The sequence below is a fragment of the Nicotiana tomentosiformis genome, chromosome 1 (genome assembly GCF_000390325.3).
Source record: "Nicotiana tomentosiformis chromosome 1, ASM39032v3, whole genome shotgun sequence".
Lineage (NCBI taxonomy): Eukaryota > Viridiplantae > Streptophyta > Magnoliopsida > Solanales > Solanaceae > Nicotiana > Nicotiana tomentosiformis.
This window is the reverse complement of record NC_090812.1, coordinates 76733777-76756523: the sequence shown is the minus strand read 5'-3', so window position 1 is coordinate 76756523 and position 22747 is coordinate 76733777. Positions and strand designations below refer to the sequence as shown.

Below are 22747 nucleotides of genomic sequence, written 5' to 3'. Positions count from 1 at the left end.
GAAAGAGACTTCTCGAAAAAAATATTTAGTTCCGTTTAATTTAGTTTAGAAACATTCAATTAAAGAAAACTTTTCGAAAAAAGTGGCCCAACAGAACACTTCCAAATTCTTTTCTTTTTAATTATGTAAAATGAACTTTGCTAGAAAACGACGGTCCAATATTACTATCATATGATCAGCCAACGAGTTAATCACCGACTTATACTTTACGGCACAATAGCAATAATTGCAAAAAGAAATAAAAGGGTGCGAGTTGCGTTTATAGGTGGGACAGCCTTAAGAATGTGAGTAAACGCCGTAAAGGAATTCGTTTCAACAAAAAATGTTGACATCACGTTGCATTTGACAATTGAAATTCGTACTCAAACTTTTGCCCGATTTAAGTTTTATTAATAGACTATGGTAAGTTGATGTTAATTTACATATTTATTTATTTGGGTTTGATAATTGATACTAACTATGTTTAGCTCAATTAATATATGAAATTCAAGTAGTAGGCTTAAGGAGTAGTCTTGTTGATTAATTGTATAAATTTTCTTTTAAAAAGATTTGATTCTCCCTCCTAAACCAAAAAACATGAACCTCTCCTGAAAACTTTCCTTTTTCCTTTTTATGGCAGTGTGATTAATCTCAATTAATTTGCTGGGATGAGTATTTATTATTTCACCAACACATGCACGTAACAATTTTATGTCAACTACTCTATTAGATATATCGAATCATTTTGTATGGCTGGAACCTCTCTTGGTTTAAGATGATCCGCCTTGTGCGGAGGGCACAAGCACATTATTTCAAACGACGTATCTAATGTGATATACACCGAATTTCTCGTTAGTGGAGAAGTCAACTCAATTTATTGTCGCTTATGAATTACTACTATATATATGATCATACTATTTCTTCATTATTTTTCTGGTTTTCCTCTCAATTTATTGCCGTTTATGAATTACTATATATGATCATAGTTTTTCTTCATTATTTTTCTGGTTTTCCCACTCGTTTACATGTGAAATCTCAGATAAACCCCAATCCAAATGTCTATTGTCGACTACTTAAATCGTTGACTTGATACTTATCGTACAAAATCAGAATATTCCCCGTAATTCTAGACGTATATCCTTCGAATACTGGTATCTAAATACTCCTTGGATATATATATATATATATATATATATATATATATATATATATATATACGAGCTCCTAAATTGTGAAAGTTGTGTTTTTGTTGTGCAAAAGTGGGTGTGTCAAAAATGGAGTTTTTCGGGCGTTGCATCGTTCTTGTTCTGGGTTTAATTCTCAATGAGTCACTTCTATGTAACGGTGGAGTCACCAGTAGTTTTGTTAGGAAAGTTGAGAAGACAATCGATATGCCTCTGGATAGTGATGTTTTCCGTGCCCCTCCTGGTTATAATGCGCCTCAACAAGTATGTTTAAAGTGGGTCGTTTTCTATTTTCTATATGTTTTTTTTTTCAGTTAGAGATTTTAACGAACACCTTTGCTGCATTATAGAGCTTTTAACGAACATCTTTGATGCATTATTGAGCTTGCTATGAACTTTTGATTTTTTTATGGATATCTTGATGCACTTTTCACTTTTGATTTTCTGTTTAATTTAATGAGATTCACTGTGGCCTTTTTACTTTATGATTTTGTTAATGGGCGAGAGGGGTCAGAAGAAAAGTACAGTAGAAAAGTAGATATCTTTGACAGACAAAAACGCAGTGGATATTTTTGGGACAGAGAGGCTGATCACAATTTAAATTTGATAGGTTTCAACCTTAAAGTTGTTAGTAATGAACTAATTGTATTCTTGAAATTGAAATTATTCAAAATTGAATATTTTGTCAAAATATTAGTAGTTTTTCACATAAAAATAAGTGTAGAAAATACCGAGTTCAAATTAACCGACAAATGTTGCATCCGCTTCTGCTCGAGGATAGTGTATAAAGTTTTATCAGATGTAACAAGTTCTGTTTATGCTTGTCTCATTCATGGAATTTGGTTTATTTGCTAATTGATTCTGTTGGGGTTTCTGTATAAGGTTCACATAACACAAGGAGATCACGAGGGAAAGGCCGTAATTGTTTCATGGGTGACTATGGATGAACCTGGTTCAAGTACAGTCCTATATTGGAGTGAGAAAAGCAAGCAAAAGAATAATGCCAAGGGAAAGGTTACTACATACAAATTTTACAACTACACTTCTGGTTACATCCATCACTCCACTATTAGGCATTTGGAGGTGAACATTCATTCTTTCTTTCCTTTTTATTATTTCTGAGGATAATTTTGGCTCCTTGCTCATTGTTATTCATGGTAAACTATTTAACCCTCTGAGATTATGTTGAAACTTACGATGGATGTAATACTTCTTTTGCAGTTCAACACCAAATACTACTATAAGATTGGGATTGGGCACACGGCACGAACCTTCTGGTTTGTAACTCCTCCACCAGTTGGCCCCGACGTACCCTATACATTTGGTCTTATAGGTAACAATTTCAACCAAATTATTGCTATTGGAACTTCTTGGAGCCTGCTTAGGTTATATTACCACTGCTTTTGAGGTTTCATTCATACTGTGCTTTCTCACAGAGTACTATATAATAAAGAGGGAATAAAGAAGAATGTTGATATACAATTTACAGTATGATCTAGACCCTACATCTAGGATTGAGAGATAGCATACTCTCTAGTTAATTGTGTGAAACAGCAGATTTCTGAGGACGGGGGGGGGGGGGAGGGGGTGTGGTTATTATCCAAATGTAACATAAACTTTGTACATGGACATCATACGTATAACATGCTTCTTCTTCGGTTGAACGTGGTACAATGAAAACTTCTTCGCATATTTACAAAGGAAAAGGAAAATAATAGATAAAAAGCATTGATGTTGTTGTTAGCAGTTGTTGGCGTTTCTCAGTCGACCTGCATTTTATTACAGGGGATCTTGGTCAGAGTTTTGACTCAAACAAGACACTCACACATTATGAATTAAATCCAATCAAGGGGCAAGCGGTGTTGTTTGTAGGCGACCTATCATATGCTGATAACTATCCTAATCATGATAATGTAAGATGGGATACATGGGGAAGGTTTGTAGAGAGAAGTACTGCTTATCAACCTTGGATTTGGACAGCAGGAAATCATGAGATAGATTTTGCTCCTGAAATTGTAAGTGATGCTGAACTAGTTCTCTTCCTGCTTAAATTGTCTTCTAGTGTATTTCGTGGATGCTTTAAGCTAATATTTTCAGCTAGATATACATATTTACTGACGGCAAACTTAAAAATATTAGCTCATTCTGGACCTTCATCCGATTAACCAGAAACTGTGTGTTGACACACTCTTGTTTTAGTGGATGAACCGAAAGAATACTTAGTTGCTTGAATTCAACATTCTTCACAATAATTAGTTTATCTTAGCTCAGCCTGAGATTCAACACTCTTCTGCTAGTTTGAGTACATTGAGTTTGTTGAACCTGGCATCTCAGTCTGTTCAACACACAAAAAAAAAAAAAAAAAAAAAAAAGGAGAAAAGACATTTGGCCAGCTTTGCAATAGAAGTGGCATGAGATTCATCTTGCATGCTAAACAATTACAAAATATTCCGAATGACTAATAATGAGCAAGAATCCATGCTTTAGAGTTTAGAGAGAACTGATATGGTTATATAGTTAATTAATTGAGCTCCACAGCAAAAAAGACTGTTTGTGCTTTTCCATACTTCTAACGTTATACTTTTTAATGTCCTAGATTTTAGATAGTTTTGTACTGGAATTTTGTTGAATACATCCTCATACTGCCTGCAGGGGGAAACAAAACCTTTCAAGCCCTACACTCATCGGTATCATGTGCCGTACAGAGCATCAAACAGTACATCTCCCCTGTGGTATTCAATCAAGCGAGCTTCAGCATATATCATTGTTTTATCCTCATATTCAGCATATGGTAAGGATATGGCATTCTTGTGAGTGATACGAGATTCTGTTATGCACTGCTGTTCGCTCTTTCTTTCTCTCTCCTTTAGCGTGGACATAGAAGTATTGGACCAGAAAACATGATCTACAGTCTGTTACTTTTCCAGTTCTTGAAGAATGTCCTCTTCTAACATGCATCTTAAGAGTAGCATTAGTATAGTATCAAATTCCAGTCGAAGAGTCATAATGGCATTTTATTGATGTCTAACTTGTGTTCGCATCCACCATGCTTCCCAATTATACGTGAGTGCATTTTACTGGTCTCTGATAAAGATTATCAGGAGAGGCAATTACTTAGAAAGTTCAGGACCATTGATTTATCTATTTTCTCTAAGTTCCTTTTCTCTTTCCAATTATTAGGTAAATACACTCCTCAATACAAATGGCTTGAGGAAGAGCTACCAAAAGTTAACAGGACCGAGACTCCATGGCTGATTGTTCTACTACATTCTCCATGGTATAACAGCTACAACTATCACTACATGGAAGGGGAAACCATGAGAGTAATGTATGAACCATGGTTTGTAAAGTACAAAGTGGATATTGTTTTTGCAGGTCATGTTCATGCTTATGAGCGAACGGTATGCACAAATCACACAGTTCTTTTTTCTTTTCATTTGATCTTTAAACATCTCACCGAGTTTGATGTAGCTACTGTGATAATCGTAGTGGCAACTCTTATAAAAAGATTTAATTTTCTATTGTATTTCAGGAACGAATATCTAATGTGGCCTACAACGTTGTCAATGGAGAATGCACTCCTATTCGTGATCAGTCTGCCCCAATTTATGTAACTATCGGAGATGGAGGAAATTTGGAAGGCCTCGCCACCAAGTAAGATTAATCAAATTGTAGAAATTTGTCGTATATATTGTATCTGTGTTTGTGTCAGAAAACTAATAATCAGATATCTTGTATGCTAATTTCAGCATGACAGAGCCACAGCCAGCTTACTCTGCATTCCGCGAGGCTAGTTTTGGACATGCCACTCTTGCTATCAAGAATAGAACTCATGCTTATTATAGTTGGCACCGTAATCAGGATGGATATGCTGTGGAAGCTGATAAGATATGGGTTAACAATCGTATTTGGAATCCAGTTGATGAGTCCATGGTATACAAATCATGATGATATACAAGAGATTTTCTTCTTTCATTTTCCTCGTCAGCATTGTGTAATTGATGCCTTGGTCTGTAACGAATAACTTTTGCCATTTCAGGCTCTTGCTGTTTCATAATGTGTACAATGTCCATCCTGGGATGTGGCAGACGAGGCCTTGTGAGGAAAACAAAATAATGTCGTAAATGAAAATTGAAGGATATATATTAATTCATAGTTACTCACTTCTCCAAACATGAATGTGGTTGAGGTTGTCAAATTTGAGTTGCAAACGTAATCCTAAGCCTTGCAAATGTGTTTCTAAATGAGACATATAGTAGAGGCAAAGCAAGCTGTTGTGTGTACAATTTCCATATGTAGAAAAAATATCCGGTAAGGGTTAAAAGGCAACATCAGAATACTAAGTGGCAAAACATTTCTTTCTTGCATGAAATCCAAATAGTGCTTCATTTTATACTACAGGCTACAATGTAACTGTCTATTTCCCCTTTACAACGTTAAAGGTTCTTCTTGTCAACCAATAGTTCAAAGATGTCGAACAAAAACCAGACTTTTCGGATTCATCGCAAAATTTCAACAGGTCAGGAAATTGACGTTTGGATTTGAGTTTAAGTTGTATCTATTTAGACTTGATTTGGAAGAATTAGTTTTGAAAAGTAATCATATTTAAGAAACTATTATTGAAGTTCTAAAATCTTGTGAATGCTTATATGATTGAAATTTAAGGAAAGGAAATTGAACAAGGAAAGAAGTAGGATGGAGATTCAATTTTTAGGAAAAAAGTTGGTGCTCGAAACCACAAACCCTTTGTGTGTTGTCTTACAACTCCCCAAAATGTTATTGCAAAAATTATTCCACTTAAATTCCTTTTGTACTCTTGATATTGGAACGACACACTTTTTTTTCCCTTTTTAGTCTAATTGAACCCTCAAACTTTGTACATGCGTCAGTTAATAAAAGATTGAGACATTTGAATGCCACAGGGGCGTAAATGAGATTTTGGGACGAGTAAAAGGGCGCTTATTCGCAATAGTTTTTGGAAGGCAACAAAGAACTGATATATTGTAGGAATAATGTGGTAAGAACATAAAGATAAGGGTGTGTTTTCGTTAATAATTTTAGAAACTTGGGGAGAAAGTGGTAATAACAAAAAGATAAGGGAGTTGTTCGTTACAAGCTAAAATATTTATAAGATGCACCATCACCAAAAAATGGCGCAGTTGACGGACACTGGTAATTGCACATGCGAAACGAGATCCTCGATTCACCATTTCTCCTCATCAGTCTTCACAATTTCACATTATCACAACTCCATTTTCATCCATTACCTGGTTGTTTTTTTTTTTCAAAAACGCTTCCTCCACGATCTGATTGCCGGAGGAGGCGATATTATTTTTTTGGATGAAGAAGAGTTCACCTGAATTTCCCCGAAATGGCGGAACCGACAATTTCGAAGAGCTCGCCTGAAGATCATGATAATGAACTGAAGGAGAATATTGAGAAGAAAAAGGACTCAACTGCAAATCCTGAGTTCTTCAGTTGTATGCTTCAGCCATCTCCTGCCAATTCGGATCCTAATTACATTGCAATTCGCCGATTCCTTCTTCATCGCAAAGCCGAATCCGGTGTACTTCGCCGCAAGGTGCACTTATTTCACGCGTTTTCACTAATACTTGAATCATGATTATATTTAACTGCAACATCGCTGTGAGCATGATCTGATTTCACTACAAATGTATACATACTTATTGTACGTATTTACATTTTTATGCGCATATTTGCCTCTTTTATGGTTTTCATAAAAAAATATTACGTATATCTGATTGCTTCTATATATTTATTCAGTTTATCATAGTTCAAATTACTTTTTCTGGTTTAGATGTAAAACGAGATGCAATTTCATTGAACACTTGGGTAGTAGGATCTATGTATTTGTTACAATTAGTTAAGAAGTAACCTGATTGGACTTTAATTCTTGTTGAAGGACTGGAGATACAATGGAAAAGGATACGTGGCTTATCGAAATTATATTAGTAGGCCAAGGAATTGGGAGAACTTGCAAATACCAAGCCGCTCGAGCACCCCAGGGAACAGGTGGTTGAGATCTATCTTCATTTCCTCTAGTAGGTTGCAACCTCAAGTGCTTAGGGCGCGTGATTAAGACTCATATTTGGTTGTTTACTTAGTACTTATTATATTTTGTGTAAATTTCATTTGTTGTGTTAAATGACTAAGAATACTGTTGAGAGGTTGAGTTTCGGAAACTTAAGCTTGCTAGTAAGAATTACTCAGTTGACTTAAATGTCCGCGGCTTTGAGAACTCCACAGATCTGTATTTTGGACGTCTTGTTAACAATACTTAGCAAGCAGTGGCTTTTGAAACTAGAAATAGTAAGAAACATCATCTGAAGCTTCAATTGGAATAATACCATCATATGAAGCCTAGAGTTTTTCAGTTGAATTTCATGTAGAGGTACCTGGACAGATTGGAATAATATCATCTGAAGCTTCGTGAAGCTTCAGATGCAAGGGAAGGGGAACCTTGGTGCAACTCCGTGTGACCAATAGGTCACGGCTTCAAGCCGTGTAAGCAGCCACTATTGCTTGCTTTAGAGTTTAGAGTAGTCCGTCTACATCACACCCCTTGGGGTGCGGCCCTTCTCCCTCACTGGGCTGCGCTTTTATACCTGTACAGATAAGCAAAATTTGGAAAAAGTTTCGAATTCATAGCCTTTATGTACACGGGCTATACATCAATTCAGCTGTCTCTAGAAAACCGATAAAACATCATGTTTGCCTTATACCAGGGCTTGCACAGAAGTCTGACGAGAATATGATGACGTTGCTTCTTAATCTGGAACTGTCAGACTATGAATTTATCACTGTACAGGAGGGGACCAAGAATGTGTTTTTTATTTGCTTGAAGCACTGGTTATTAATAAATTTTCAGCTCTTTAGGCACTATAAGAGCATGAGATGTTGGGAGAATAATCCTTTTTATATGCCCATTATTGATTGTGGAGGGAGGCAACATGATTTATTTATCTTTTGTTGCATGTACCTTTTCTACTGCTTTTGAGTTGTTTTGACATCATGGAACTTTGGGGAATGCAAAGCTTTACCAAGATGAAGCATTTTATTTATTTATTTTATCTTTTTTATGTCATTTGTTGAAGTTCGTACTGCATACAATCTGACATCAGGATAATTTACTGGTTGATGCATCAGTGGGCGATGGATGCCTTCACCAAGTCCAGTTTCCCAGTTGCTCGAGTCGGATAGCTGGAATTCTTTCAAGGTATGTGCAGCTTTTGGTTGTCTATAACTAATCTTTTTTCATACTTTTTACTTTAGCCCTATGGGCTATGAATTAAGTTTGAAGGGTTGATGCTAAGGTTAGTGCCAAATGAATTAGTCGAGTCTAGGTCCACACCAGCCATATGCGAAGTGATCTTGGCTTGTGACTCAACTAGAAGATCGGAAGAGTTTCTTTCTGGACATTATAGTTGCATGACAAATGAGAATTCTGTTAGCACACCTTTCACCACCTCATGTTTATGCAGGATTTACGGAGTCCCAGTCAAGCAAGTCAAGCATTGAGCCGGACTACCAGTTACAGTTCAAATGCGAGTGATACTGATGATCGGCCACGTAGAAGATCGGAACCTGCATATTCCTTTGTTGGGATGCATTGCATTTTTGACCAGTGCAAGGCCATGGGTAATTATTTTGCAAAGCAGAATCAGTCGACCTCTTTCTTCATCAAACTTTATTATTAACTTAACTAATCTAATTTTTTAGTTACGGTTATAAAGTTTGGGCATATGAGTTCTGATCTACTTGCATATGGAGCATCAGATGGCAGTTTGACAGTGTGCAATGTCTCCATGCCCCCTTCAGTCATTAAGCAGTTAATAGGGCATTCAAAAGATGTCACAGGTTGGATTAACTGGTATTGATTCTGCAGTCTTGTCTTTAACTTCTTATTCATATATCAGAATTGTTTGAGTTGTACTTTTCCTTTGTTAAATGTGTTAGAAATAGTGGCTTAAATTTGTAGCCATAGTCTTATTTAAGTCGCAATCAGAGTGAGATGTCAATGTTGTCCAATGCAAAAAGTGTAGAAAAGCACCAAAATCTATCGGTGTTTTAAACTGAAAGCTCAATTCAGGTCTTTAATGAAAGAAGTGCTGAAGAACTAATATTAAAAATAAATAAAGATCTATAAACACAAAATTTTATGGGTAGGAGAATTTTAAAAAATGTAACTGGTGAAGTATTGATATCAAACCATGTGGAAGAATTCAAAAACTCTCATAGATCTTTGATGAGATGCAAATGTTAAGTTACTAATTCAGTATAGTGCCTAAGTTTTCATAATCGAAATCTCTAATTTCCTATTTTTAATCCATTACTTATCCATTCAGTATGTTTCCGTGTGAGTACTAATCATTTTGATGGCTGTATTTATTGTTTAGTTCTATCTTACAAGATGAGTTCCTGAAATCAACTAAAGTTTTTCAATGATTCTTGGTTTGCTAGTTTTTGCTAAGGTGCACGTCGTTCACCATCGTTGAAGCACCACCTAAGCAATGTGAAGCTTAGCCCTGCTCTGCTTCATGCTTCAAGTCTCAATCACACCTTTGATAACTCTATTCATTGTCCATGATTGTCATTGGAGTAGTTTCTTCTTTTTCCTACAAGAGTTAGGGGTATGGGAATGGAGAAATGAATCTTCCAGTATTGGTTGTATTAAGTTGGTAGAAGCATAGACAAGATTTGACTGGATATGGACAGTTGGACACACAGTTTAAGGAAGAAAAGAATGCTTTTGACACAAAATAAATTTGTAAAAAATACCAAAGTATGCTTAATACCAAAATACTTATTTGTTTTTGTATGTAGTGGGGGCTGTAGCAGAGGCGGACCTAGGATTTGAGTGCAGCGGGGGCACCGCTATTGATATAGATATGTCAGATAGTAACGACAAAATCTGACATGTTAACTCCTTAAAAACTTAGTGACTTTGAGTCAGTGACCAAAAGGATGTTCAAAAATATCAAAAACTTAGTCTAATAAGATCAAGATTGAAGGTATGTAAAGCAGTCCAAGCAGAGTCTCAGTCACTTTCGTTGAATCGATGGACGTCTGCTACTTTGTCGAAATGATCCTTGAAGGCAGAAGCTTTTTTGGAATTATTTTTATTACTGTTTTTGGGAAAAATTGAATTACTTATTCTTATACATGTCAAGAAAATGGTAATGCTTATAAACTTAGTTATTAGGATAAAGAAGATGATTGGCTTCTTGCTAATGGTATATCTTATCCCCTTCCCATTTCCTTTAATATTTTTCTATGTCTCTCTCTATTACCTTTTCGATGTCTAGAAGGATATTTCTCAAAAAGAGTTTGAGACTATTTTGTGTAGAAGTTGACTATTATGTACTAGTGCTAAATAATTGTTCATGAACTTAGAAAAGATAAAGAAAAAAAAACAAGTTGAGCACTAAATACAGGAGATACTAATCTATCTTGAATTGAAAGAGAAAAAATATGAATGAAAGAAAGCGCTAGCGTTGCGTTCTCGAACCCTGGTCATGTAGTGAACGAGGAGACAAATGCGGCATGCTAAACCAGCGGAGCCAATCCAACTTTTGTGTTTTGGGGCACATCCAAGTTATTTAAGGGGTCCTTGTCGTATATACAAATATATATACATGATTTTTGCCGAGGCTAACAGGTTCCCGTGACCCCTCTACTGCCCATGTAGGTCCGCCTCTGTGCTGTAGTAAGGGCAAAACAAATTGCAAATTGGGATGGAGAGAGTAGCTCTTTTGCTCACGGGAAGTTTTTAGCACCTGCAGTAGTTGTTTCTATACCACTGTGATTTTTAATAGCATGGTCTCTTTTGCGATGCCTTTGTTCGACTTTTCAAGGTCGAACTAGTACTTTCAAGAACAGGTTTTTCTATGTTTTTTTGTTTCCATCATTTTTCTTAAGTAGTTTTTCGTTAAATTCATTTTTAAAATTTCTTCTTTTATTGATGAAAGTTATAAGTATAAATTGTCCCTCAATCATTTTGAATTCTTATCCATTTTGGATGGTATGATTGATGTTTTGGCTTTAGCACTGCTGATTCTGCTCCTATTGATATTGTGGTGGCGAATATCAGAGTTTTGCCTTATTTATTTTATTGTATTCTTTATAAGGTGGAGTCTTGCCTTGTTATCATTTACAAATCTGTCCTTTTCCAGATTTTGACTTTTCAACAAACAATCAGTACATTGCATCATCTTCAATGGATAAAACTGTCAGAGTATGGGATATTTCTAGAGGACTTTGCATTAGGGTGATATATGGAGTCTCTTCACAGCTTTGCATTCGATTTCATCCTGTAAGTGGACAAAGATGTACTTTTTTGTTTTGGTAAACATTTTCTGCAACCACCAGAGTAGACTTTCCTGAATGACATTCTTGATCGGTTTTCGGAAGACATGCTTGCATGCAAATTTCTTGTGTTATTGTGGATGAGTATTTGCATGCATGTCCTCCTCAGTTCGTGCTTGGCAGTAACACTAGACCATCTACGTCTCTCTTGACTCCATGTGCTTTTCAGCTTTTTTCTTTTTTCTATTATATTTTTGCAATTGTTATTCCTTCAGTAGACTGTATGACTTGTTGCATCAAAGCACCTATAAAATTTTCTTTTTTTTTATTCAGCTGGCTTGGCATTTATATGCATTTAAACAACTGACTAAAATTGGTTCTTTCTCTGTTGCTTTTTCTCTTCTTTTACAGGTGAACAATAACTTTCTTTCTGCCGGCAATGCAAAGAAAGAAATAAATGTAATTATCCTTTCTGTTTTTCTGTACGCATATTAATTGTTTAGATTTTACTCTATAGATTACTGTACTTATCCTTGTTGTTAGATTTATTTGCATTAATTAAGAGAATACTTCTTCATGGGTGCACGATAAATATTTTTTTATAAGGAAAAACTAATAGCTAAGGGCGCACGATAAACATTTATCTAACCTCCAAAGAAAGGGAATAGAGCAACAAAAGGAGGGAAGGATATTTCCATGTGCACAGCAGTCATCATGATTAGATGATTAGAGAGAGATGACGTTTCTGAAACACAATGCATTAAGATACAATTGTTTTTTCATCCCCGAGGTGTTGGCTGAGTTGTTGAGGCATAGGAGTAATAATCTGGAGATCTTAGGTTCGAGTCCATCACAACAGTGCCCAAGCCATGCTGTGCAGGTTGATCTGGCATTTGTGCTTGTGGGCTGTAGTGGTTGAGGTGGACGCAAGCTGACCAGGACACCACTGTCTAAAATGAAGATACAATAGTTTTTTCATGAAGCAGCACAAAACAAGCAGTTTACATCGAACTGAAAGTGAACAGATGAAACCTGCTGATTATTAAGATTCAGATGAAATGTGGCAGTCATTGACTTGAATCCTCACTGGAGTATCATAAGTTGTTATAACATTTTCTGAGAAGCACATAAATCACATGGTGGCTTACACAATGAAGCAAAGATTGACCATAAGCTTGTATTTTATGAATCAAGAAAACGTACAATTTTATTCAGGCTGACATTCTAACCTACTAAAGTATTACTTTTGCTTCTAAATTAGGATTTGGATATCGTGTGCTTGAAAAGTAGATTACTTCATACTTACACCCCTGAAGAAACAGTGTCAGTGGACTCATACACATGTTCAATTATCCCTGTATATATTTGTTTCGCCATATAGAATATGTCACAGCCTTCATGTTAGTAGACTCATACACATGTTCAATTATCTCTGTATATATTTGTTTCGCCATATAGAATATGTCACAGCCTTCATTTCACACTTTATTTTCTCACCTCATCAAGCACTAAACCTTTAAACTAACATTCAGGTGTTCAATTTTAGCACTGGGAGAACAGTGAGTAAAATTGTTGTCGATGGTGAAGTCACTGCCATGGACCATGACCACACTGGTCAGCTTATTTTCTGCGGTGATGGTCAGGTTGCCTGCTTTGTGCCAATTCTTCTTTCATTACAGTTTCTAGTCCTCTCTGCACTAAGGCTTACTATTTTCAGCTTCATTATCTACAGGGATCTATTTACACAATTAGTATGAACTCCCATACAGGTGTGCTATCTCGAACTCATCGGAATAGAAGTAGCAGCAAGCATAGATCTGCTGTTACAACTGTTCAGTACAGGACATTTTCTCTGCTTGCACGAGGCCCTGTCTTGCTGGCTTTTACTCGTGATGGAAGTTTGTCTTTTTTCAGGTCAAACTGAAATATTTTTGTCTCTTGTTTTGGTTTCTCTTTCTTCTGAATTTTTTTTCTCAAGTCACATTGAAGTGTATTATGGGCTTGCAGAGTCTCTTTGGAGATGAAAGGCTATTTGACACTTAGGTGCTCACTGAAACTGGCTCCACGGCTACACAGCATTCGTGCTTCTTTCTGTCCTTTACTTTCCCTTGAAAAGGGAGAGTACATAGGTATGTATCGGATTTGTCAATAAAAAAATTGAATCTATTTACAAGCTGCCTCCAATTTTTAAACCTCTGCTTGCCTTTTTTTCCTCCTGAGGTCCTAAAACTGTAGTCATTTGGAAGTTTAGTTTACAATCAAGAAGATACTCAAAATAAAGAAGAAAATAGCGAGAGGAGTTTACAATAAGAGAAAAAGAAATTCGTAGGTACCCAGCTTATTTAAGAATTCTCAAGCAGATAACAGAGAAGAAAGTAAGTTCTAAAGACTGTCTGAGTTTTCCTACATGCATCTTATTTTTTGGAGAAAGAAAGTTCCAATGAGTTTATATAGGAAATCTTATATAAATGTCCCAAATAAGTTCCAACTTACCAAAACTAGCCAAGCACATAAAAATTGAAAACCCAAATAAATAAGGTTCTTTCTCTCCAAGAATCACACGCAAAGATCTCCTTCCATATTTTTAAGCGTCATCGGCAACATTAGATGCAAACGGAAAGAAAATTTCATAGATGAGATAGCAAACAAGGTGATGAAATACAAAAAAATATATATACAAGATTCCAAAAATCTAAGCAAAAAAGGACTTTTTTCAATGGGTATGGTTGAAATTGATTGAAAGCATATAGATGAGTCAATATACAAACTTTGAGGAAGATTGGAGGTGGTTTGGACTGATTTGGTATCAAAATTCGTAGTTAATATCGAGTCAAAAAATTCTTCTGCGACCCATGTATCAAACGTGTATCACGCATGTATCTCACACACAGGTATACATGGATATACATGTGATACACATTTGATACAAATATGATACATATGTGATACATAAATGATACACAGTGTGATACACATATTTTTTTTCAGGTTTCATCTTATACTTCGAATTTTCAATTCAAACCATCTCAAAACTCCGCCAAATCATCCCAAAACTGAGATTCAAACTTCTTAAGATTACCCGATTTATTCTAATAACACCCACTCAAAAGAAAGCAAAAATTTGACCATGTTTGGCTACAAATAGCTAATTGGCTAATATTGATAACATTTGGCTAATATTAGTAATATTTAATGAATTGGCCAATTTTTGTAATAAGCTACTTATAAATGGACATAGCTGGTAGTTTATAGTGTTTCGCTTCTTCGGGGTGCTATGGTAACATTTGTGTTCCCTACAGCTTCATGGATGTAAACAAGTTTTCAGTCTGCCATTTATGAATTTCTCCCAACTGACTTAGTTATCTGTTCTAACAATTGAAGTTGCTGGAAGTGAAGATGCAAATGTTTACTTCTATGATTTAACTCGGCCAAGGAATACATGTGTTAACAAGCTTCAGGTATTAAAAAAAGTGTTGAGCAAATTTGATTCTCCAAACTTTTATCAATCTCCTCACAAGGAAAAAGGAACTAACACACTGATGTATTTGATTGCAGGGTCATGGCTATCCGGTCATAGGTATTGCATGGAATCATGGAGAGAACTTGTTAGCTTCCTCTGATTTTGGCGGGACAGTCATAGTATGGAAGAGAGCAAAAAACGTTTAATATCAAAGTCGTGCTCTATGCAGATGAGCTAAAAGCAGTTTATCTGCTCTGTTTTGGTGTGGAATTTGTGGGAATTGTAATTGTTACACAGCCATATCAGTGTAGCTAACTGAAAGTTTATCAGGAGAAATTCCGACTGCAATATCAGGCTTTTGTATGCTGATAGCACAATTGTATATCAATTTTTCCACTGACTTTGTACAATGAGTATATTTGTATGTCAGTGAATTGGAAGGAATTACAAGGTTTTTTCTTCAGTCAGAAACGACCTTTCAGTGCATACGTCAAATGCTTCCCCAGTTTAAAGTGATGCCCAACAGTATAGGTCGTACACGTTTGTGTATACCAGGAACCTTGATACCGATTCTAAACAAGTGAAGTGAGAATGCTAGACTAATCAGCTGGGGACACACAGCAAAAATGAAGAAACACAGCACGCAATGACCAAGAAAATGCCAAAAAAAAAAGAAAAAAGAAAAGAGAGGTATATGAACCTTTCACATGTACCAAACACCCAACAGTAGTTTCCATAAGGGAGCTGTTAACAGCAGGGCTATTGCTCGTGGAAATGCCAGCACCTATTTACACTAAACTACTTTACTTTTATTATAAACACCCTATTAAGATATTCTCCAACGTGGAAGAACAGAAGAGAAAACCTACAATACATAATTACACACAGCCAAACACTTCCTCGACCTACTTAAAGGAAAAAGGTGCATGCCTATCAAACCAGTAGACAACACTAAGTTTCACCCAGTTTCCCTTTACATCAGTCCACATGAGAGTTCCTTCTGATGCAGTTATAATAACCTCAATGTTTGCTTGCATCCGTTGGCTAAATAAGAGAAACGTTACAGTTCCTCCAGCATATGCAGAAGTATCACCTCCGTCGGCGTTTGGACTCAACCTGAAATACTCAGGTCAAATTCTGAAAATTGAGGCTTCAGTAACATATCTATAGGACAATAACTACCAAAGAAAATATTAAATAAAATCTACAGAACTCCAGCTAAGAGCTGATTTTGTCAGAGTTCTCAGTTCACTCCCACTGAAAATGATCAGTCATCCCAAAAAATATTAAATAAATCTATAAAACTCCAGGTAAGAGCTGTTTACTCTTACAGAAAATGTCTTTTTGGTAACAAAAACCAATGAATAAGGCACATCTGTTTTTGCTAGTTTATTCAGCACATCACCCCACCCCCCACCCCACCCCTTTTTCCCTAACGACATTTGGTATTTACTTTTCTTTGGCATTACTAATATGTTGCAAGAAATGACAGGGTAACATACAAAAGCTCCTACCATACCGTCATATGTAACGAACGGTATGATAAAGCAGCTTTACTAAGCATGTAAAATCAAAAATCATTCTTTTTTGCCTTTGTTTTTCCCCCAACATGTTTGCAAATGAATACAGCAAGATACGTCAACTGAAAGGAGGTTGGATTGTGGAAAGATGGATACAGAAATGTAACCAGGGTGGACGTGCTAATCTAGCAATCGGCTCACCTTTGTATCTGAAAGTCTTGAAGTAGCATGAGAATTTTGCAATTTCTTCTGATCTTCAGAGGAACAATTTTGGCAAAAGAAGTGGTCAAGTCTCTTGGCTTCCTCAGGCGTCATGTCTATGCAAGTAGGGTGGAACCTGGATTAAAATCACAGACAGTTGGTAACAGTCATCCAGATGTTACAAGTAGATACAAGTGATGTTACTAGGAATATGCTTTTTTGCTTAAGAATCTTCCTATTTTAATGACTTTGAATCATGCAAATATGCTTGGAGAAAACTTAATTGACGGCAGGTTTAGCCCTCAAACTAGCTGAAACAAAAATGATATTTTCATTTGAATCCACCCAGGAAAGCTGATCAAGAATCTGCTGCATTCAGCTCCTGAAATTTAAGCTGCAAGTCTGTCACATGTTTATGAACTGTATTAACCCTGACTAGCATTGAATATACTATTATCCTTCAAAGGTCTCTCCCACACATTGGCATCCTTCCAGAGCCAGATTTTCGCTGGGGAAAAGTACATATCTAGAAAAACATTTTGAGAGTCCGGAACCAAAGTAATGTGGAAAATTGGCAAAAGAACCATATTACAATATATAAAAAAAATAACTATTCTACCGCACATGGAAAATATGTGTTATATAGATCCAAGTGCGTACTCAAAGTTAACGTCCGTTACTAGGGACACGGACGCATATAGCGCAAAATAATGCATTATGTTGTTCTTCTCTGTGCCATACATTTTGGGGTTTAAATTGGCACACATGTGGGTCCTCTCTTCCTCAACCTTGTCATCACTCTTTATTGATTTAAAAAGGCCACGAAAGGGAGCAACCTTGTCCATCTACTCATTTTCATTCATGTATTCCAAATCAATTGCTTTAATTATTTTCGGATATTAAAGTTCAAGAATTTTAAGTGACCAATAAACTTTCCCTTATGAAACTGTTGCCCGTTCAATAAGCTTTCCCTTAAGAAAGCTCATATAATACTTATTATTGTTGAAAACTTCCTCCCCCTTATAGTGACCACCAGTAAATAAGTCATTAGGAAGAAACATGTTCTTGCAAACTTTTTAGTGCCAATGATTAATGACTTAGTGATGATGCTAAAGAATATGTCGTATCTTTTTTCTTCTACTCCCCTTTCTTTTTTGCTTCCTTCTTTCTTTTTCCTTGGCATGATAAAGGTATTTTACTAAATAAATTGTTCGTACTGAACAACATACAAAAAAAGGTATCATGTTTGAAATTCGGTTCTTGAAATATACAACCAAAAAGGTAAAATTCACAGAGGTTAATCGAGTGAATTCAATAGCATATCCACATGAAAATTAATATAGTGCGTGCAGGTCAATTTCAACTGATACAATATTTATGTAAAAGCCTACAACCTCTAATATACTTTTCCAACGGTAGAGGAAGAACTAAACATGAAAGAGAGATGGGAGGCAAATAACTTAAATCATATTCTCTCATGATCAGTGGCCACGAAAATCTCATTCAAAGTCATTGGTGGGAGTATATTTCTGAAAATGTCCAAGTTCGAGTTCCATTGCTTCCTTCCTACTTTTTCCATCACAAATTAAATTACAAAAACGAAAAAAGCACATTTTGTGCCTCCCAGTTAAGCGTCTTAATATGATCTATGTTAAAGAAGTAACAAAATTCGTTGTCGTAGTGTACATGTATCAACATGTGCTATTTTGATGATCAACAAACAAAGTGTACTTGTTAAATTATTTTGAGAATATAGTCTTAGTAATTTTATTTTGATTGTAATTGAGCAAAATAGTTCGTATGAGCTATGAACCAGGTTGGAGAAGTGTTTCCCTTTTCATATAAGAATTGGGTTAGCTTGAACTAAGTCCTAATTAGATTAGCATACTACAAGGAATGTCACAAGCTGTTAAATTTTATGAAAAGCTTTCTATGAAAATTATTTGGTGAGATCTGCAATTCCGGATGGAAATAAACTCAATTAGATATTCTTACTTATAATATACAATGGAAAATGGAGGCACTTGTTAAACTAATTTTGATGTGTTATTAATAATTAAATTTTTTGTTACATAGGAATCATTAAGAAAAACATCAAGATAAGATTTTATAATTTTTTAAATTTTTTCTTTTTATTTTTTTGATAACCATGATGTCTCGGCCAGCTTGTGCGCACCTCGACTAATTCCACGGAATACCTGTCACCTCCCTCCAACAACAGGTACCAGTTAACTCTATCCACCAACGCATGGACAGATGGGAAGAAATTACCTAGTATTTTTCGTTTCCACTGGGATTTAATAAGATTTTATAACTTTAATATTTGAAAATAATTAAAAATAACTGTTTTGGAACACAAGAATGAAAATGAGTAGAGTAACACAATTTCCGAAGCCTTCTTGCAGCCATCCATTTCCAACTATGTTCGTGGCTTTTTAGTTTCTAAAAACAATTGAGTATCACATAATAAAGAGTAATGACAAGGTTGCTCCTAAGCATAAAGAACAGAGGACACACATGTGCGCCAATTTAAAACCCTTGAGTATGCACGTGGATCTACATAATGCACATTTTTTATGCGCTATAGGTAGAATAGTTCTTTTATCTTTTTTACATATAATATGGTTCTTTTGTCAATTTTCCACGTCACTTTGGTTCCACAATCTTTTCGTGACCGGTGCATACCTAGCGTTATTAAAGGCTTGACAACCTAAGAAGCTTAAATAATGACATCTTTGCATTGGAACTGATTATATCATTTCGAGCAGAGAATTATGAAGATTACCCTTCTTACGTTCAGTCATTGGCCCAACCTATTTTGCGGATAGATAGGAAGAAAAAGTTCAATACAAGTAGTGAACCAAGTATCATAGCTGCATAGCCATAAGAGACGCGTATGACCACATATATTAGTGAATGAAAATCATTCATCTGGACCTCTGGTAAACAAAAATAATTACCAATAAAAGAAACGAAGAAGTTTGCAACTGATCATTTAAGACCAGGCAGCACTATGATTTGGGAAGAGGGATGTGTCAGGCAGCACTATGATTTGGGAACAGGGATGTGTCAGGCAGCACTATGATTGGAAAGAGGGATGTGTATCAGATCAAATGCAAATTTTGATTTTCAAAATGAGGGCTCCAGATATAGCTCTGCTCTGCCTCTTACAGATTTCCAGATGCAATGACGGTGATCACCCTCCACTTCCAACCACAAGAGTGGGTTGCTCTAGTGGTAAGCACCCTCCAATTCCAACCAAGAGGTTGTGAGTTCGATTCACCCCAAGAGCAAGGTGGAGAGTTCTTGGAGGGAGGGAGCCGAGGGTCTATCGGAAACAGCCTCTCTATCCCAGGGGTAGGGGTAAGGTCTGCGTACACACTACCCTCCCCATACCCCACTAGTGGGATTATACTGGGTTGTTGTTGTTGTTGTAATGATGGTGATCACCTTAATATCACCAATATCTTCTTTTTAATAAGTACCTTAATATCACCAATATAAATCCTCCATCCATTATTAGACTTCATAAACTAAATATCCAAATCTCACAAGCCATATAAATATGCGTAACACATCAGCATACATAATTAAAAATACACCAGTAACACAAATGATAATACAAAGATCTAACGACCTTGTAACAGGGCACTTACTACTATCACCTTGAGGAAAGTTTTTTCTGACACAAATAGGAAGGAGAAGGAGAAGAGCGTTTCCAAATAGGACATCAATTGCATTGCATCATGCAACTAGAAACGCTCATCAACCAAAAGAAAGGGAGAGTTGCTTTCTCCCGGTTTCATGAGCTAACGGCCTAGATAAAACTTAAAGGAATCACTACCTTCTTGAAGTAAACCAATGTCATCTACGTTATTCGTGTCATGAAAGCTCACTAGACTCTGATGATTGGTTACAACTCAATCACAAACGTAGAATGTACAAGAGAAAACCTCTCCTCACATGTGTGGGTATACTTGCTCCCAACATTGAACAGACAGCACATAACGTGTTAAAAGGAATCATGATCCTCCAGCAGGAAATATCGAAGTAACTCTGCTAAGAACAAGATTATTTGAAACACAATACAAATACATGAATTCCAGATAATCATGAACGGCTTGAGTCGCATATCCTGGAGTAACTAATTGCCACTTTTCTTTTTGAGTTAGTTTTTGCACAATATCTTGACTTATCCCCCAAAAAGAGGTAGTATGCAATAAAACATAGAAATATGCTTTGAGAATGGAAACTAATGCATAAACTGTACTGTTTATCAGCTGCTATAATGGCACTAGTTTGTCTCTTAGTAGAAACTTTAAAATCTAACAAGATTTGAAACATAGTGCAACTGATAGCTAAACATGAAATTATATTATAATACAACTTACCACAATAAAAATGTAAGGAATCAGACTTACCAGTCACTGCAGCCCTCGCATTGAACCATGAGGTCATCCGGATTGTAAGGCATCTCACATTTACAATACCTGCAAAATTTGGACCAGGGAGAACACTCAACCAATAAATTCAGGCTAATAATCAATTCAATTATGTGGCAGAACTTGTTAAGAAAAAGACATATTTCCTAATGATTTAAGTAATATACACCGCCAGTCCCACTAATGGTGAATTTTAACCTATGACAGCCGGTTACTTACCATCTTTGACAGATTACCAATTAACGTTTATCAAGAGATTTACATGTAATTACCTAATAAGTGAGCTAATTGTGTAAATAATAGTACCAGATAGCTAGGTATTGAAGCCGGATATTTTTATGCAATTGCGAAAAATGAGGTTAAATCACTATTATAACCACATTTAGATGTAATCAAATTGAAACTGTTAGCAGAAACGTCACAATAACATAATATTTGACCTAATTATGTAAATAATTTTTTGCAGTTGTAATAAGACCACATAGCTAGGTGTTGTAGCCAGATAGTTTTATTCAATTGCGAAAAATGAGGTCAAGTTACTATTATAACCAACTTTAAGTGTAATTAAATAGACAACGTCCTACTGTAAGCAAAAAAGCCAGGATTTTCATCAAGCTTTAAACATACACGGCAACTCTGTCGGGATTAAACGCTCCAGTAGAAGAATTGTACTCGAATCGGCAAAAGAAATCTTCGTTGCCAACGGCGTCGAGTTTTGTGTAGCTCTTGAATGTGTGGACCGTACACTTGCCTTCAATTGTGTCGGCGCTTTGTTTATCGTAGTGATCGGACAGGAACAGTTCCTTTGAGCCGTGAAATTGACGTCGACCGCCGATCGACTCCTCCGGCCGGTAGTACCACCGGACGCGAACCCTGACGTTGCTACCTCTGCTGTCGGACTCAATCTTCTCAACTCGAGCAACGTACGACGGCTTTGACGACTCCAACGGTCGCATCAACACGCAGTCTCCGGCTGAGGAAACGGCGACAGGTGGCGCAAGTTAGATTTTCCGGCAAAATTTTTTGCATATTTTGTAGGAAAATTGGGAGAAGTGTGTGGAATTGAACTTACCTCGGACGGTTTTGTTGATGGATTTAACCGTGTAAGAATCTAGGGTTCGACGATTGGCGCGAGTTTTAGCCATGGACTGAAGGAAGAGTGTGACGAACAAGACTCACTACAAAAGTCATGCGCCTGAAATTTCTAGAGAGAGAAATAGGAGAGTTAAAGAGCGAGAGAGAGACGAGCCAGCGTGTCACAACTCACAACTCACAGGTGCTTTTTGTTTTTTTAAAGATTTCTTATATTGAGTTTTTGTTTTTTCTTCTGCTGGAGGAGAAAGACTTGATAGTATGTTTCGCGCCTTCGCGCGCCAGCGATGGTTTGCTGTTTTGGTTCTGGTACGCTGCAGTTTTGTGGATCAAAGCTGTTGAAAACTTGCAATTTACAGGAGTCCGGAACCAAAAATGACGTCAAAAATTGGCAAAAGAACTTATATTTCTCTTTTTCCTTTTACACAGTAATATGATTCTTTTGAAAAGTTTTGACGTTTTGGTTTCTGACTCAAATTTGCAGCGGTTTTCTTTTTTTTTGTGTGGGATAACTTTATTTAAAATTTTAATGTATTACTGAGG

General features: G+C 36.2%; 3 protein-coding genes across 4 annotated transcripts; 2 read left to right on the top strand and 1 right to left on the bottom strand.

Annotated features, from left to right (window-relative positions):
* Positions 1–1182: 1182 nt before the first annotated feature.
* On the top strand, positions 1183–5336 carry LOC104107377 (purple acid phosphatase 2). The gene is made up of 9 exons (XM_009616165.4): positions 1183–1427; positions 2046–2246; positions 2385–2496; positions 2949–3178; positions 3816–3954; positions 4344–4564; positions 4696–4817; positions 4913–5096; positions 5203–5336. Exons 1-9 carry the CDS (start codon positions 1254–1256, stop codon positions 5218–5220), a joined length of 1401 nt encoding a protein of 466 aa, XP_009614460.1. The 5' UTR covers positions 1183–1253; the 3' UTR covers positions 5221–5336.
* Positions 5337–6383: 1047 nt separating this feature from the next.
* LOC104107378 (uncharacterized) lies at positions 6384–15420 on the top strand. The gene is made up of 12 exons (XM_009616166.4): positions 6384–6744; positions 7087–7196; positions 8331–8400; positions 8666–8822; positions 8904–9041; positions 11357–11496; positions 11901–11948; positions 13022–13132; positions 13222–13403; positions 13497–13618; positions 14871–14947; positions 15045–15420. The coding sequence occupies exons 1-12, from the start codon at positions 6535–6537 to the stop codon at positions 15153–15155; spliced, it is 1476 nt and encodes a 491-aa protein (XP_009614461.1). The 5' UTR covers positions 6384–6534; the 3' UTR covers positions 15156–15420.
* Positions 15421–15640: 220 nt separating this feature from the next.
* Positions 15641–22530, bottom strand: LOC104107380 (chromatin remodeling protein EBS-like). 2 transcript variants are annotated; one of them, XM_009616167.4, is made up of 5 exons: positions 22185–22530; positions 21740–22085; positions 21092–21160; positions 16671–16806; positions 15641–16065 (listed from the first exon to the last, which is right to left on the bottom strand). In XM_009616167.4, the coding sequence occupies exons 1-5, from the start codon at positions 22255–22257 to the stop codon at positions 16039–16041; spliced, it is 651 nt and encodes a 216-aa protein (XP_009614462.1). In that variant the 5' UTR covers positions 22258–22530; the 3' UTR covers positions 15641–16038. The 2 variants fall into 2 exon arrangements, with proteins under 2 accessions (XP_009614462.1, XP_009614463.1); XM_009616168.4 differs by having other exon boundaries at positions 15641–16086; positions 22185–22487.
* Positions 22531–22747: the final 217 nt, after the last annotated feature.